We start from the raw sequence: 17,325 nt of genomic DNA on the forward strand, positions 1-17,325 counted from the left end.
GGTGTGTCATCCATCCAATCAAAACTCTCCAAAATAAGTTTATAATCCCTTAATATATATTTGCCGAAATATCTATGAATTAAATCTGATTTATTTCCTTATTTTCGGCCAAAATTCCTTTAGGGAATGTAGGGATGAACCTAGACTTGTTTTGAGCATTCACCCTTCCTTAAAACTCTCCAAACCTTATCTCCAACATCACCCTTGATTTCCTCTTGAGATTTTCACGTTAACTTCCTTATCTCCACGGCAAAATCAGTTTTAATTCTCCAAGAATATCTTTTATTTGTTGCACACACTCCTCCTTTCCTTAAAACTCTCCCTTGAATATCTCTTTGCGTAATCTTCCTTGTGTGGCGTTAATCCCCTTGCTTTCTCTCTCCCTTTTCACAGCAACAACACACTTAAGTCATCCAAGAATATCTCTTTGCCCTTAAAACTCTCCCTTGATTTCCTCCAATCAAAATCTTCAAGTATATTTTCTGATTTTTACGTTGCTTCCTTCTTTTCCTCTTGGTATTTCACGGCAAAACACTTATATTCTCCAAAATTATCTCTTTGACATCACAAAACCCTAATTCCAATGGGCCTTCATTGTTTTGCCGAAATCCACAATAGTCTAGAAGGGTCTTGGGCCTCCTTGTGTCATCTTCAAGCCTTATAGTCTCCTAGCGCTTCCAGGAATCTTCCTCCAACGTCAACTTCCTTTATTTTTCTGCTCATGCTTCCTTGTTTGCTCAGGAGTCTTGCTGTGACAAAGTTTCCTTTTCTGGACAGGGTTTCCTGGTTGAAACAGGATTTCCTAGTTGGACCAGGAAAACTTCACTTCTTCGTTTAAGCTCATTTATGCAGTCTTTGAGCTCCTTCCAACGTTCTCCAGCTTTTCTTTCCCTTTTTGAACTTATTCCAGCTTGTTTGCTCCAAGGACCTGAAAATAGAAACTATTACTAAAAATGGAAACTTTCTAAAAATAGTAACTTTCCTAAACAAGAAAGATTTATTTAAGGAAATAACTAAGTAAATATGAGGAAATAACAGTTTCTTTGCTTGAGAGCATCTGTAAATCCTGAAAGTTCACATACCCCAAATGCTGGTGCCAAAGATCAAGCACATCATCAGTTGTCTTACCATAATTAGCATAAACACAGTAACAATTATCTTTAGATCTAACTCCACCTGTAATACTCTTACCATCACTGCCAAGCACAATACACCTCTTTTTGTTGAAATTGACATCCTCATAATCATCACTTTTTTGACTTACACTTGATGAGGTTTGCCTGGAGACTTTGTAAGTTGGGGATACTTGGAGTGTTAACAATCCCTTTCCCCATGACTTTTTCTTTCCTTCCATCACCAAATGTAACAGACCCACTGGTATATTCATCAGAGAAAGAAGTGTACCAGCTCTTGTCTCCAATAATATGCCTAGAACATCAGCTAGCCACATAACAGGTATCTAGTCTTCTAGCTTAAAGTTCAGTCAATGCTACTAATTCAACAAATTCAAAGTCATTAGAAGCAAGATATAAACATGATAAAAGACAATTGTCATCAACAGACTCGAACAGAGAAGATTAATCATTCAAGCAAGCAGAAAATAAAAATTATGTTAACCTTTCCGCGCCTAGACTTGTTTTAGTTTTGGATAGAGTTTTTTGGGATTGAAACAAGGTTTGCAATCCTGTTTACCTCCTTAAGATGTTCCTTCAATCTAGTCTATAAAGACATATTTTGATTACCCTTTGTCAAGATCCAAATCCTCTTATGGTTCCTCCGAATAAGTTTACATATTGGTCTAATACAACCAACAGTTCACAATAATGGCAAATGGGAGTGAATTTTCGAAACGAAGATAGATGACTAGGTTGATGAGACACAAGCCTTTTTTTAAGATTTGGACATCTATACTGCTTACCAGAGCTGATCTCTAAAACACTTCTATCATTCTCAGGTTGACAATAACCTGAACTCTTCACAAAGTTCAAGGGTTTAGAGTTCTCACCAGAACTAAAGCTGAACCCATTTTTGTCACAATTAGGTTTTCCCATCCCAATCATTTTAGACACTTTATCTGAACCAATTGAGAACTTTAGTTGAGTCTCTGTTAGTTCAAGTTCAAGGCTTAGTTTTTTAGAGGCTAGTAAACTAGCAAGAGCAGCTTGAACATTCAAATCTGTTTGTAAGGTCTTGATCTGATCAACAAAATTAGACATTTCAATTTCCCATTTCTTGACATAGGATGCCAACTTCTCTTCAACCTCATTTTTCTCTCTCTTAATCACAATGATCTCTTCAATTTGTTTTTCATTCTTCGAACTCGTATTGACGCACTCTACGACTTTCGTCAAAGAAATTTTCGGAGAAACTCAACGTATAAAATGTCAACTTTCGAGCTCTTGAAAACGATGCGTTTCGAATAATTATTCATCCAAAAATAATTCCATTTCACAAATAACATACGAACAATGCATAAGAACAATAATTCGTACATTATTAATTGCAAGAATTAAATAACGAAAACCCAGGTCATCATAAGTCAGAAGCATTTTTTAAACCTTAACTAGAGGAGTTCCTAGACTTAAAATTTTTATTGAACTGTTTTGTCAGATAAGCCAAATCCTCAATGCTAACCGTAGCTTCTTCTTCTTCTTTTTTGATAGAGTTAAAAGCAATATTTTTCACCTTTTTTTTTTCTGGATTGATTCTCATCTCAAAAGTTTTGAGATTTCCTACAAGTTCATCTAGAGAATAAGTGTCAATGTCCTGAGCTTCCTCTATGGCAGTTTGTTGGGACTAAAAGCTAGGTGGAAGAGATCCAAGAAACTTCTTAACTAGGTTTGGCCTCAGTACTAAATTGAGGCCTTTTCACTGAAATCGTCTACCGTCACTTTACGATTTTTCAAACCTTTTCAGATCCGACATAGTCAGTAGACCGACATTTCGGTTGGTATCGGTTGGTTTTGGGTAATTTGTGGCCGGCAGCGTCACTAGTGACTCCGACGAGGCCCAATTCGTCTTTCTCGTTGATCGAAGATTCAGATCTGAATCATCTGATGCAGTCTCCCTTGGAGATGAGGACAATCTGATGATGTTGATGATGGAGAAAAGTAGGATAGGAAGGAAAAAGAAGAAGAGGAAGATGAAAGAACTGGAAGAAAGAGAAAGAAATGGGAGAAGAAACTGATGGAGATGAAAGATGAGGACGAATGGTTTTTGAATATGATGGATTGATGGAACACAATGAGGTTTTTTTTTTTTTTTTAAACTTCTATACTGTAGGAGAACGTGAATCAGATAATGGCTAAAGCCTGTCATCTGATTGAAAATGAGAATGTTGTCTAGTAGCCTGTCATCTGATTGCATTTCAATCAGACGATAGGCTTTTTATGTTGTCTACTTACTCATTCATACAACACGTATATGTAAATATGTATTGTCTGAATTTACGCAATTTTTATTAATTTGGTTAAACTGTTGTAGAGTATAGAATCATACAACAGTTAATTTGGTTAACCTGCTAGGATGCCAAATGAAAATACTAGGATGGTATGAAGATAGTGTGGAAGGGGAGGGGGGGAGGGGTGAATAGCAGCCTACCACTCTTTCAAACCACAATAGATTACTTTAAAGGATTGAAGTAACATGTGGAATCCCAGAAAAAGAAACAGTAGTAAAGTAGTAAATGAAAAGAAGATAAGCAATCACACAGCAATCAAGAAGCACAAGATTTGTTTGCGCACTAAAACCCTCAAAATGAGATAAACAACTACGGGGCCTTAAGTCTTGAAGGCCCTAGTGAAAATCAATTCACTAAACGGAAAGAACCAAGTTCTCTTTACAAACAACCAATAGCACTGTCCTCAGATATACTCTCTAGAATCATTCTAGAAGATTGTCTAGTCATGTCATTGTAATTTTTCTCCATTGATGAATTGCTTTGACTGGTTGGATTGACAAGCATTGACCTTGACCTTTAATCTTCTTTGCACATCAACAACTCTAACTGACCTCTAGAGTACTTGATATGCAGTATATGATGAATGATAAAAGTGTTTTGACTCTACAACCTACTTTAACATGGAACAAGTAAATCACTAACTCAAATTGAAGCACATGGTTATTCAAAGATGAATGAAAGTCTTTTCTAAAAACTCAATGGATGCAAAAAATCTCTGTCTCAAAAAGTGTACAGACACAATGCATTTTGTTCCAATATATATTATGCAGACTCCCCCCCTAAAACCTTGGACAGTTAAGTCACCAAAACCTAATTGACTCCTATTTGGAAAGTGATTTCCTGAAAAGAAATGCAGTAACCAAAACATGATTTTATCCCTAAATGAAAAGCATAGACTTAACTAACCAAAGATGGACCGAAAAATGTCCTTCTACGACTCAGTTATGTACTTTTATGAATGCACACTTATTCAAAATAAACGATACTGACAAAGGGACAATTCCTAACCTAACTGCGATTGCTACACATACAACAATCCCAGTATGGACAAAGATGAGATGCAAATGCAATTACCTGTTGTCACGCCCCTGATTTTTAACACAATTAAAAATCGATAGATAACCCCATAATTATACATGCGTGAACGTTCAGCCATCAATACCAAATACCTGGAAAACTTTTTCCCTTAATACAACATACATATTGATGCCCTGAACCCACTATGTCAATATTGACCCGCCCACAGAGTCATATATTACATAAGCTTACGAATTAAATTGTCAACAACAAGATAAAACGCAAAAGCTCCTCAGAGTTTACTACATAGCGGAAGTCATAACAATGGCAAAACCAAACAAGTTTGCTTCCTACCAGTTCTGCTGCCAAAAAGCTACCTCAGCTTCAGCCCCGATTATCCTACCCTGCAGGATTAACCCCTACACCGTTGGAATGGTGCACCGGGTTGTCACACAACAAACCCGGTAAGCTTTTGCAAGCCCGTATGAGTAACTCAAAACAACTCGCACAAAACTACGGGATAAAAGCCCGCACGTTTCGATCGAGGAAACAACTCACACAAATCACGTTTAAATCAATAAACAAAGCACGGGATAAACCCACACGAATCACATTCAAAATAACATAGAAAGCAACTCACACCTTGATTTCTATCAATTGTACCAAAACGTACCATAGAAAACAACTCACACTTGAATTCTATCAAAATAACATAGAAACCAACTCACACCTTGATTTCTATCAAAATAACATAGAAAGCAACTCACACCTTGATTTCTATCAATCGTACCAAAACGTATCAAAACGTACCAAATCGTACCAAGTCGTTAATAAGGAAAACAACTTGCACCTTGTCCCCTTAAAAACCGTTAATAAGGAAGCAACTCACACTTTGTTCCCTAAAAACACGTAATGTCATGAGTTATCAATAACCAATTCCCGTTACCCCATGAATTACCTATATGGCAGACAGAATAGAGCTCTAACTGAACGTAACCACTCGTCCGGCCAAAGACGTGATTACCTGATATTCTGCCCATGGTCATAGACCTTCGATCCTCGGGCCGCACTGTCCCTTGGAGCAAATCATCAAAACAGTCGCACAGGACTCAAAAACATTACACAAATCGCAACGCTTTTGAAAACAATCGAAATCAACATTTCCAAAATCATTGTTTTCTGAAAAGCCATAACACAAAACAATCCAAGGTCATAGACCTTCGTTCCTCGGGCCGCACAGTCCCTTGGAGCAAAACATTAAATGAATCGCACTGGACCCAAAATGTTACACAAATCCCAACGCTTTTCAAAACAAATCGAATTGAACAATTCCATAATCATTTGTTTTCCAAAAGCCACAACCCAAAACAATAAAACGCATCATTCATGCCTATTGTTTTCATAAATCCACAAACCACCAAAACATATATATTTCACGTAAATATATATCTATGTAGTCATCCGCTCAGGAATGCCTACTAATACCAACTATAGTTTGCAGTTAAATATATAACTCTGAAAACGATAAAGGTATTCCGTTCGTAAATGAACCTTGTGAGATTACTCACCTCGAAACTCCCGCTGTGTCTTCAATACAGAACAAAGCAGCCAATCACAATAGCCATCCAAAGAATACTTCGTCAAGTACCTAAGGAAACACAACTCTGATTCAGTTAACCAATCACAAGGAATAACGTTCGAAACCCTAAATCGAACCAAAATTCCCAAGGTGACGCCAATCAAGGCGAAACCACATCCGAGACCTCCCAAAGTCTCCGGAACACTTCCACGATCGATGTGTCCAAGCCACAAGTCGATCCGATGCTTAAATCCTCACGGATCGAAACATCGAACGGTCCGAAACCGTAAAAATCACAACATGCTCATACGATCTCGAAAAATTACAAACAATATATCGAAATGCTCGTATCGACGAGTAGATCGAACTCAGGAACAGAAACTATCCCTGAGGTGGCCGGAAACCGCCAGAAAACATGACCATAGTGGCGGCACCGCCGCCAAACCAAACTCGGAATTTGACAAAACTTCCAACACCAAAGTTCTTCATCTCAACCCCAATTTCAACTTTCATAACTACAACAAAGTCCAATTATAAACCAATCGATCGAATTTTACCTTAGAACAAACCGGACCGATTGAAACCCTAGAATTTCAATTCCAAAATTCGGCCTCCATGAGTTGAATCGATGCAAGCCACCTTGTGGGAAGCATCAACGTCCTCCAAGCTCCAAAAGCCCTCAAGAACCACCGGCAAAGGTGGTCGGAATCTCCGACTCCGATCAAGGCGATTTCATCCCCGAAGCGGCTTCTTCTCGGCCTTGCAGCGCCGCCTACGGTGCTTCCCACGACGAACCACCACCATAGACGTGTAGAGGGGACTGAGGCGAGCAGGATTCCCTTTGGAATCGCGTCGATTGGTGGCCGGAGGAGCGAGAACGACGCCGGCGAAGTGGCTGGTGCGACTCGGGCTCGGGAAGAGCTGAGTTTCCGTTTTTGGAAATCTGGCATTCTTTGCAATTTCAGGAAAATTTCGTCATTTTATACCAAAATGGAAAGTTTTTTCCGAAGCTCATAACTTCTTCATACGAAGTCCGATTCTCGCGTTCTACATGTCCACGAACTCGTATCGATGCGCTCTACGACTTTCGTGAATGAAGTTTTCGGAGAATCTCAACGCTTCAAAAGTCAACCTTTGCAACCCCCCTAAAGTCATACTTTCCGAATAAAAATTTGTCCGAAACACTTCCACTCCATCCACGAGCCACGAAACCGTCCGATAACCACAATTTAAATTCTGGAAAATCCTCGGAAAATAAATACCAATTTCCGGGGCATCACACCTGTGGTGTACCATGGAGGGTCAGCTAAACCTTTGTGTATTGTCCACATCACTTGACAGAAGCTTCACCGGAACTAGGACACAACTCTTGTCCAAATCTATAACTCTAGATTTTGTATTAGGAATGCCAATATACAATAAACCTATACTAACAGCTTTCAACCAATCTTCAGCCTTAATTTGGAAGGTCAGTACCTAATTCATAGTTAAACAATTTCCGGCCTCTGAATATAAAATATCTAATAAGACCTCCTTACAATTTTGTCAAACAATTCCCCACTAGTAACATGTATAAGGACGATGGAGATCTTGGTTTTGCTTGCCACAACCTGCATAGTTCCCATGGTAGGTACAATCAACAGATTTAGTAGAAGCATTGTTGGCCCCGACGCTAATGTTTAAAAACTAGTTTAAAGAATTCTATCAAGACCAAAGGTAGAATCTACCCAACATGTAAAATTATGTTAATGGTTGGTATATTTTTTGTGCTGTCTTCATACTGTCACTGCATCATTCTAATATCTAGAAAATTATTGATTTCTCTCTTTCATTTTTTGCATATCAATCATCAATGTTGTGTTGCACACTTGAACTGCTGATACATCATGGCATTGGCAAACAACTAATTTGTTTTAAGATTCCATTTTTGGGGTCCCAACGTGTAATCTATTTTTGGTTTGTTTTTGTGCTACGTTGTAATTGGGAATGGTTTTGGACTTTTGGTACAATCCCCCATTCCCTACCTTTTGTATTTTCCATCTTTTTATTTCAATAAATGCAACTGAGCTTGAGGATGAGCTCTCGATGAGAAAAAATGAGGGCTACCAGGCCCAGGTCAAAAAAGTCCGCAAGACCCGCTTTATATGGAAGGGCTTGGATCTTGAAATTTACAATGAAGCTCGGTCATTATTTAAAACTGTTGTAAACCAATACTCATAAGGTGTTAGCAGTTTCCTGTGTAAAAAAATTATTCAAAAAATAGCAACTAATTTTATAGTAATCGCTTAGTGTGACCAAAACTAATATTATTACAAATTTACAGTTAAATTATTGTCCAACAAAAAAAAAAAAAAATAGGACCTTCATACCGTACGAATAATATTGGTTTTAGGCCTCGTTTGGTTCGCGGAAAGGAAAGTAGTTCTTTTGTCTTTCCTATGGGAAGGGAAATGAACTTTCCGAATAACTTTCCATTCCGATGTTTGGTAATGTAAGGAAAGTTATCCGGAAAGTTGTTAAAAAGTATGTAATTAATGGAATAAAATAATATGTTGTGAGTAATAAATGCAAGGAAGAAAGGGGGAAAGTGATTCATTTGGAGTATGGAAGGAACCATTTTCCCCCTAATTTTCCTTTGCTTCAGGAAAGTATTTCCTTTCCTTTTGCATCCCAAACACAGGAAAGGAACAACTTTCCTTTCCTGATGCTTACTTTTTGCGAACCAAATGAGGTAGAGTAATCGGTATGATAAGCCCATATTAGATCTGATTTTGTTTTTAAGTCTGAATATTAGATCTGGTTTGGGCCGTGCCGAAGTCGTATTAAGTATTAAGGAGCACAAGCAGCGAGGCTGAAGACTCTCTCCCTCTCTCTTTCTTGAAGAGCTGTGACTATCAGCTGACCGCTGTTTCGCGTCGCCTTGTTTTGCCTCTGAGAAATAATTACTCTCTGTTTGGTTGGTGAATGGGTGTCAGTGAGGACTGAGGAGGAGCAACTGTTGGGACCCGAAATGAATGACAAACCTGACCCACTTCTTACTTAGAAAGCTTTGAGCAAACGTATGGCCACAATTTCACTTCTTGCTTTTCTCTGCTCTGCTTTTCCCTTCATTCAAACACAAGGTCTGCCTTTTCTTGCTCGGAGATATTAGGGTTTTAGATCTATAGGGGCTTCAATTTCTTACTTGTTTGTAGGGTACCCTACAGATGGTTCTGATGGAAGGGAAGATGCAATTGGTTTTGCTTCTGATTGTTTGCGGTTCGTGTGTTTCAGATAAGGTGCAGTGCATACATTTTGATTTTGTTTCATTTTCCTTTAACTTCAGATTGGGGATCCAGTTACTCAAGCTAACACTACACTCTTGTTCTTTAGGTTCATACTGATTTGGTGGATTCTCGAACTGAAGAAAGTAAAGGTGTGACTAACTCTATTCAAATTTTAAGTTTTGAAGTTTGTTTTATTTGGATCCTAATTGCTGCTAGCAATCACCTGTTAACTTCAGTAGAAACTAGGCAAGACTTATATATAAAGCGATTCCTTTGTCCTTTGTCCTTGTCTTGGAAAAGATTCGAGTTTTCTCATGCTCAAGAATTGTGATTGGATCACAGACACAAAAGCTTTGCAGACATTTATAATACTAGTAATTGAAAATGTTTGATTTTTTTCAATGATGAAAAACATCTCTTCTGATACAGTCTTGTTGTTTCCTCAAACATCAGCAAGAACTGAGATCAAGAGATGTTGAGGTTTTTGACGAACCTATATAGAACACTTGGAACTGTGACAGCTGAGGTCTGTGATGGCAGAAAACATGATGTTCTGATATATAGGATTCTTATGATAAAGGAAATCAACCGAGCTATTGTTGGTATTAGAGGATGCACAAAAATAGTCTCCATATTAGAATGCCCATGATGCTTTTAAAACTGATACTATACTTTTATTTAAAGCTGTGAAAGTATTGTAATGTAGACATGTTCCCTCAATAGCTGCATTAGTTTACATCGTTTTTGATATGGCGCTGATAACTTCAGTTGTGCCGAAATGCTATAGTTTTTGTCACCAAAGAATTTTTTTTTTTTTTTTGGGGGACTGAAATTCTTCAATTAAGTATATCAGTTCATAATCAAGCTATTAACTTTAATTGTTAATCTCTGAACAGAACCATGCCCCAAGGGTTGGATTCTTGGTCCTAATAAGCGGAAGTGCTTTGCTTATATTAGAAGCCCCAAATCATGGAACGAGTCAGAGACCCATTGTAAAAGTTATAATGGACACTTAGCAGCACTCGCTACATCTCAAGAACTGATCTTTGCTCAAAGCCTATGTGTTGAAACCATCAGTGGCTGTTGGGTTGGAGGAAGAGGTCTCAACTCTACCGCTGGTATTGGTTGGAGTTGGTCTGATAACAGTTCATACTGGAATGTATCTCTCTTTCCTGGAAAACCCCTTCAATCCGTTTGCAGTAATTTGTCTTGTCACACCAAAAGTTCTGTCGATGTTTGTGTATTGGTGACTAATGGATCTAAATCACTCTTGATTGAGAGGTGCCACATGTCTCATGCTTTTATATGCATGGCTGATTTAGGTAAATGTCACAACCAAATCATGGTAACCTTCAATCTTACAATTCCTAATAAACTTATTAGTACATTGCTCCTGTTTCTTTCAGGGAACAGATGTTTCCACATGCATTGCCACAGAGAATATCTCATCATCCTTGGAGTTGTAAGTGGGTTGATCCTCTTCACGACATTAGCTGTAGTGATTTGGCTTCTTGCATACAAGCGGAGCAAGAAGCGCAGACGTTCCCGAAAATTATCTAATCCAGCAGCTACTGCATTAGTCCCTCCATCGTGGAAAGTGTTCATGAAAGAGGAACTTCGGTCTATTACAAAGAATTTTAGTGAAGGAAACCGTCTCTTGGGAGATGCCAAGACAGGAGGTACATATGGTGGGCTTCTACCTGATGGTTCAAGGGTAGCGGTGAAGAGATTGAAGAAGTCTAGTTTTCAAAGGAAAAAGGAGTTTTATTCTGAAGTTGGAAGGGTTGCAAAGCTTCATCATCCAAATTTGGTGGCAGTGAAAGGCTGCTGTTATGATCATGGTGACCGTTACATTGTTTATGAGTTCATAGTTAATGGTCCCTTAGATAGATGGCTACACCACATACCAAGGGGTGGTCGAAGCTTAGATTGGGTGATGAGAATGAAAATTGCAACAACTCTTGCTCAAGGAATTGCGTAAGTTACATATTACTTTTTCTCTTTTCGAATATGGACATTTAAGTATCTGAGTGCATTCAGTATCATCTTTTATTGGTTTTATATCTAATTTTAAGGCATTCTCATGATTAGTTAATTTTGCCAAGGTGGTATTGTCATTGTTCACATGAACACTGGAATCCCGTAGTCTCTATATATGGCACCATTTTCTTGCGAGTGACTCCTATTTTTGCTACAGTTGTCTGCAAATCTTATTTGGTTCTCTATTTGCCATTCATCATACTCTGACATGTAGCATCTTCTTGCTTCATTGTGTTCTTTGCAGTTTTTTTTTGTTCCTCTTCCAGAATATAGTGTTTTACTTACATATCCCCTTTTATATTAAAGGGTTTCTGTTTTGTGAAATTTATATCAATAATCATGTGATCATCATTTCTGTTAGCCATGACCCAATTTCTCAACCAAAGTGAACACCAGTTGAAATGTACAAGGATGCTATTCATTAGAATGCATCTTTTCACATGCAACTTGATTCAACAATTTCAACCATTGATTCTTTAAATTCCTATGCAAGAATTATGTTCACAAAAAAGCAGCCAAATCCATGATTATTTGGTCATTGAAAATGTGTAAACAAATGTAGTGGGAGAGAGGGAGGGAGGGACTCCTAATATCCTATTGGCGGTTTTACCTACTGCTCTAGTATCAGGCTCACCCACCCGCATTTTTATATTTTCCTATTAACAGAGCATGTAAACACATGCTGTTAGGCTGAGAGGGTATCCAAAAAAAGGGACCAAATCAGTAAAATCCGATACTTGGGATCCGATTATGCCCTCAGCTCTCTCTCTCTCTCTCTCTCTCTCTCTATGTATTTATAAAAAAATAAAAAAATAAATAAACTTTTGGGGAAAAGGAGCATTGCTTGGTACCATAATCCTTTTAGTCATCGGCTTAAACCTAGTGTTCTTACTGAGCAAAATTTTTTTTTTTTTTTAACAATATATGTTCCACTGAAGTGGGTAAAAAAAAAAAAAAACTTGAAATGCTGTTGAAAGTTTTACGATAAAGGCATTGTGAAAGAAAAACAATCGATATTTTGAGGAACTTGCCCAATTTGGAAAATTCAGGAGTAAACTGATAGTGAAGTTTCTCCTGTTCAACACCATTGTTAAGATTGTAACAGAGATTCCATCATTACTTCTTGTCCTTGATAATTCTTATGATGCTTTAGCCTATGAGACTGTCTGGATTACTGTCTGGCTACGATGGAATCATGCAAACTGTTTTCTGTTTAACTGGTGTTTTTTATTTTACAACAGGTTCCTGCATGACAAGGTTAAACCCCATGTTGTGCATCGTGATATCCGTGCTAGTAATGTACTTCTTGATGAAGATTTTGGAGCCCATCTGATGGGGGTTGGTCTCTCAAAGTTTGTGCCATATGAAGTGATGCATGAGAGGACAGTGATGGCTGGTGGCACATATGGATACCTGGCTCCAGAGTTTGTGTACAGAAATGAGCTTACAACAAAGAGTGACGTTTATAGTTTTGGTGTGCTACTGCTTGAAATTGTAAGTGGACGTAGGCCTGCACAGGCTGTTGATTCGGTCGGTTGGCAGAGTATTTTCGAGTGGGCAACACCTCTTGTGCAAGCTCATCGATACCCAGATCTCCTGGATCCGCACATAACTGCTTTTTCTTCTGATATTCCAGAGGGCAGTGTGATTCAGAAAGTGGTCGACCTTGTTTATGCTTGTACACAGCATGTGCCATCAATGCGCCCCAGAATGTCTCATGTTGTTCATCAACTTCAACAGTTAGCCCAGACTCCCATTCCAAAGTAGATTTTCAGTTAAAATTGATTGCTTTGTAGAAGAACTGAGAATTTGGGATTTTGATCCCCGGTTGTTCAGTGCCACATCTGACCAACTAGTGTTCAGTGCTAACTAACTTTGTATTGCAGTAATTTAATAATTGTTAAAGATCTGAATGAGCTTATATTGGCTGCATGTATTTGGAGTTGCCAGTGGGTGATAAGGATCAGAATCTTTGTATAGATTTTTATTTTTTGTTTTATTACCTTCTTTTCCTTTTCTCTTTTTTTTTTCCTGCAGCTTCCATAGAAACTGAAAACTTATATTAAACAATAGTGAAAATCGTCCAAACAGTTTCTGAATTTTTCTAGACTATTAACTTTCATACCTATATTTTAAAAAATATCAAAATTATACCTGACGATTTAAGCGCGATCCAATATTCGTACCTAGCAACAATAAAAACATTCAACTTCGTTAACTTTTCAAGGGTATTTTCGTCCCTTCACTTGAACCCTAATCCTTTAACCCCAAATTGATCTCAAGAACCTTAATTTTGTCCCGCAAAGAACTTGGTTGACCAGCCCTGGTCAGCCCATCCTGACCACAGCCACTAATCACTTGACATCTGTCTTTTATTTTTTGGGCTCTTTCCCCGTCTCTTCTCCTTCTTCAGTTCTTCCCCCCGTTCTCCTTCTTCGACTCCTGCAGTTCAGCATCTCCACAATAACAGAGGAGCGGGACCTTGGGCTCTTCGGCGATGGCGGAGATGAGATCGAAGCAGAGGAGCGGCTCCGGTGGCTTCTGGGCTACGGAGGCGACCATGGACTTCATTGCGCTACCAAGACGCCGAACTGAGAGAGCGACGGCGGAGATGAGATCGAAGCAGAGTCGATGGGCAGCCATGGGAGAGGAGAAGAGGAAGGAGAACAGAGGAGGAAGAACTGAAGAAGGAGAGGGGGGGGGGGTGGGAACAGGTGTCAAGTTATTAGTGGCTGTGGTTAGGATGGGCTGACCAGGGCTGGTCAGCCAAGTTCTTTCCTTTTGTCCCTTCTTAGTGTCGGAGCCGGAGATGTCCGCCAGCTCGACAACAATGACGGAAATGGCACGTGGTTTGGTTGGTTTGTCAAGGGACTCGCCGAAGAGGTGACCTAGCAAGAAAGACAGCGACAGCGACGAGAGAGGAGTCGGCGGCAATGAAGGGACGGGGTCGACCGAAGTGGGAGGTGTAGCGATCACTATGGCCCATCCAAATTGGATTTTGGCAGCAATTGAGGCCACCTGAATGATCTTTCTTAGTGGGCTTGATTGGGGTGGTGTTGGCTTCTTCTTCTGGGTTAGCTACAATTTCAAGGTTCTCTGTCTTCCATCCCCAAATTCTTAGTTGGGCCTCTTCTTTCCTGGTTGAGTTTTTAGGTTAATCACCATGAAGGATTTCAAAGCATGTGAAAGATGTTAAACTTCCTCCGAGCGTCTTGAACCAATCGATCGCCGAAGCGGGTCGTCAGAACCGGGGCAAATGACGGCGGTGGAAAGCTTCAAGGGCTTGTCCAAGGTTGTACTGTATAACCATATTTGACAGGCTCTCAATCATGGCCTTTCTTTAGCAAAAATGAAGGATTTCTTTGAGCATGTTCATTGGCTGAAACTACAGTACTTTAATTATCACCATTTGAATGCATAGTTGGTGAAGCCTACAAGGTGATAAACTCACAGTTGATTGGAGTAATAAACTATCCATGTCTAAGTGACTAAACTGGTGCAGTGTTGGGCTAGTCACCTCAAGCCTTCCTTCTTCTGGCTTATTCACCTCTTCTCCTGTGGATTTGACAGTGTTTTTGTTTCTCCATCTGTAAAAGGGTTGCAGCCCTTGTTTGTTCTTGCTTGGTTTGTTGTGGAGGTTGGTGTTGAGGAGTGTGAAAGTGAAAGGAGAAAGGAAGCAAGAGAGGGTTTTGGGCGCTATCACCGCCATGGCCGTTAATGGGTTTGGAGGATTGGTGATGACCAGGACAGGAAAGAAGGGGAGGAAAAGAACAAAAAAAAAAAAAAAAAAAGCTCTGTTGCCGGGAGTCGAACCCAGGTTGATAGCCAACCAAATTGTGCTACAGCGGATTTGGAGTGTAGTATTGGGATGAATACTGAACAGACAAAAATATCCTTGAAAAGTTAATGGAGTTAACGTTTTTACTGTTGCTAGGTACGAATATTGGGTCGGGCCTAAATCATCAGGTACCATTTTGATATATTTTTTTAAAATATAGGTATGAAAGTTAATAGTCCGGAAAAGTTCAGACACTGTTTGGACTGTCACACCCCTGATTTTTAACACAAATAAAAATCGATATATAATCGCATAATTATACATGCATGATCGATTAGCCATCAATACAAAATACCTGGAAACTTTTTCCCTTTAACCCAAGTACATACTGATGCCCTGAACCCACTATGTCAATATTGACCCGCTCTACAGAATCATATATTACATGAGTTTACGAATTAAATTTTCAACACAAAATAAAACATAAATGCTCCTCAGAGCTTACTATGTAACGGAAGTCCTTATGAACAGTACAGTCACAAAAATGGCTTCCTACCGTAAAGCTGCAAAGGCGCTACCTCAGCTTCAGCCCCGATTATCCTGACCTGCAGGATTAACCCTTACACCATTGAATAGTGCACCGGGTTGCCACACAATAAACCCGGTAAGCATGTGAAAGCTCGTATGAGTAACTCAAAACCGCCACAAATCAACTCACACCAAAACTAAGGAAAACAACTCACTCCTTGTTTCCTTAAACACCAACTAAAGAAAGCAACTCACGCCTTGTTTTCTTTCAATTCATGAAATAAGGAAAGCAACTCACACATTAATTTCCTATTCAAATCACGAAATAAGGAAAGCAACTCACACCTTGATTTCCTATAAATCGTATATAAGGAAGCAACTCACACCTTGTTCCTTAAAACACAAATTCATGAGTTAGATATAACCTCGCACCGTTACCCCATGAATTACACTGGCAGACAGACTAGAGCTCTAACTGAAATCGTAACCACTCGTCCGGCCAAAGACGTGATTACTCGATATACTGCCAAAAGTCAACTTGTGACATCAAATCCTCGGGCCTCTCGGTCCCTCGAAGTAAAATATTTAAAGGAGTCGCACTGGACCCAAAATGTTACACAAATCTCAACGCTTTTCAAAACAATAGAAATCATCATTTCACAACCATTTGTTTTCCGAAAAGCCACAACCCAAAACAATAAAAAGCATCATTCATGCATATTGTTTCATAAATCAACAAAATCCACCAACACACACACACACACACACACACACACACACACACACACACACACACACACACACACACACACACACACACACACACACACACACACACACACACACATATATATATATATATATATATATACGTAGTCATCCGCTCAAGAATGCCTACTAATACCAACTATAGTTGCAGTTAACAAATAACTCTCAAAACGATAAAGGTATTTCCGTTCATAAATGAACCTTGTGAGATTACTCACCTCGAAATTCCCGTTGCGTCTTCACACCACTAGACTACTTACAGAACGCACTTTGTCAAGCACTTAAGGAAAGTACAGCCTTGATTCAGTCAATGAAACACAAGGAATAATGTTCGAATACCTAAATAGAATTAAAATTCCCAAAGTGACTCCAATCGAGGTGAAAACACATCTGAGACCACCCAATGTCTCCAGAATACTTCTACGATCGATAAGTCAAAATCACAAGTCAATCAGACGCTCAAATCCTCACGGATCGAATTATCAAACGGTCCGAAACCGTAAAAATCACAACTTAATCATACAATCTCCAAAAATTGCGTATTATATATTGAAACGCTTGTATCTACGAGTAGATGATATATAAAACCAGAAACTATATGGCCGGAAGGCCGCCAAAATGCCGTCACAGTCGGTGGTACAACCACCACCGACCAAAACTCAAAACTAGATTAATCCAACCGTCCAAAATGTCAAGAACATCAAATAGATCAACTTTAATACCTGGGGTTCAAGCCAACTCGGCCTTGATCGCCGGCTATCACCGTCACTATAACGTCCCGAACCTGAATTTACCGATTTACTAGTCATTTGGACGGTAAAACGACCTTTACTTTCACTTTTACTGTCGTTTCGGTACTTTTAGGGGGCCTTAAAAGATGACTTTTTGT

The 17,325-nt window shown here is 39.1% G+C and overlaps 1 protein-coding gene across 4 annotated transcripts; it reads left to right on the plus strand.

Moving 5' to 3' along the window:
- The first annotated feature begins 8,802 nt into the window (after window positions 1-8,802).
- On the plus strand, window positions 8,803-13,374 carry LOC133721358 (C-type lectin receptor-like tyrosine-protein kinase At1g52310). 4 transcript variants are annotated; one of them, XM_062147941.1, is made up of 6 exons: window positions 8,803-9,178; window positions 9,251-9,334; window positions 9,429-9,471; window positions 10,219-10,644; window positions 10,729-11,299; window positions 12,604-13,374. In XM_062147941.1, the coding sequence occupies exons 2-6, from the start codon at window positions 9,263-9,265 to the stop codon at window positions 13,127-13,129; spliced, it is 1,638 nt and encodes a 545-aa protein (XP_062003925.1). In that variant the 5' UTR covers window positions 8,803-9,178; window positions 9,251-9,262; the 3' UTR covers window positions 13,130-13,374. The 4 variants fall into 4 exon arrangements, with proteins under 4 accessions (XP_062003925.1, XP_062003927.1, XP_062003926.1 ...); XM_062147943.1 differs by having other exon boundaries at window positions 9,263-9,334; XM_062147942.1 differs by having other exon boundaries at window positions 8,803-9,115.
- The last annotated feature ends 3,951 nt before the right edge of the window (window positions 13,375-17,325 follow it).

Source organism: Rosa rugosa, chromosome 7 (assembly GCF_958449725.1).
Source record: "Rosa rugosa chromosome 7, drRosRugo1.1, whole genome shotgun sequence".
NCBI classification, from domain to species: Eukaryota; Viridiplantae; Streptophyta; class Magnoliopsida; order Rosales; family Rosaceae; genus Rosa; species Rosa rugosa.

What these genes read in the sequence shown, in the direction of transcription:
- LOC133721358 (XM_062147941.1), top strand. Translation starts at nt 9,263, where the DNA reads ATGGTTCTGATGGAAGGGAAGATGCAATTGGTTTTGCTTCTGATTGTT. An exon ending in GTTCGTGTGTTTCAGATAAG is followed by an intron (nt 9,335 to 9,428) that starts GTGCAGTGCATA and finishes CTTGTTCTTTAG; the next exon opens with GTTCATACTGATTTGGTGGA. An exon ending in ACTCTTGCTCAAGGAATTGC is followed by an intron (nt 11,300 to 12,603) that starts GTAAGTTACATA and finishes ATTTTACAACAG; the next exon opens with GTTCCTGCATGACAAGGTTA.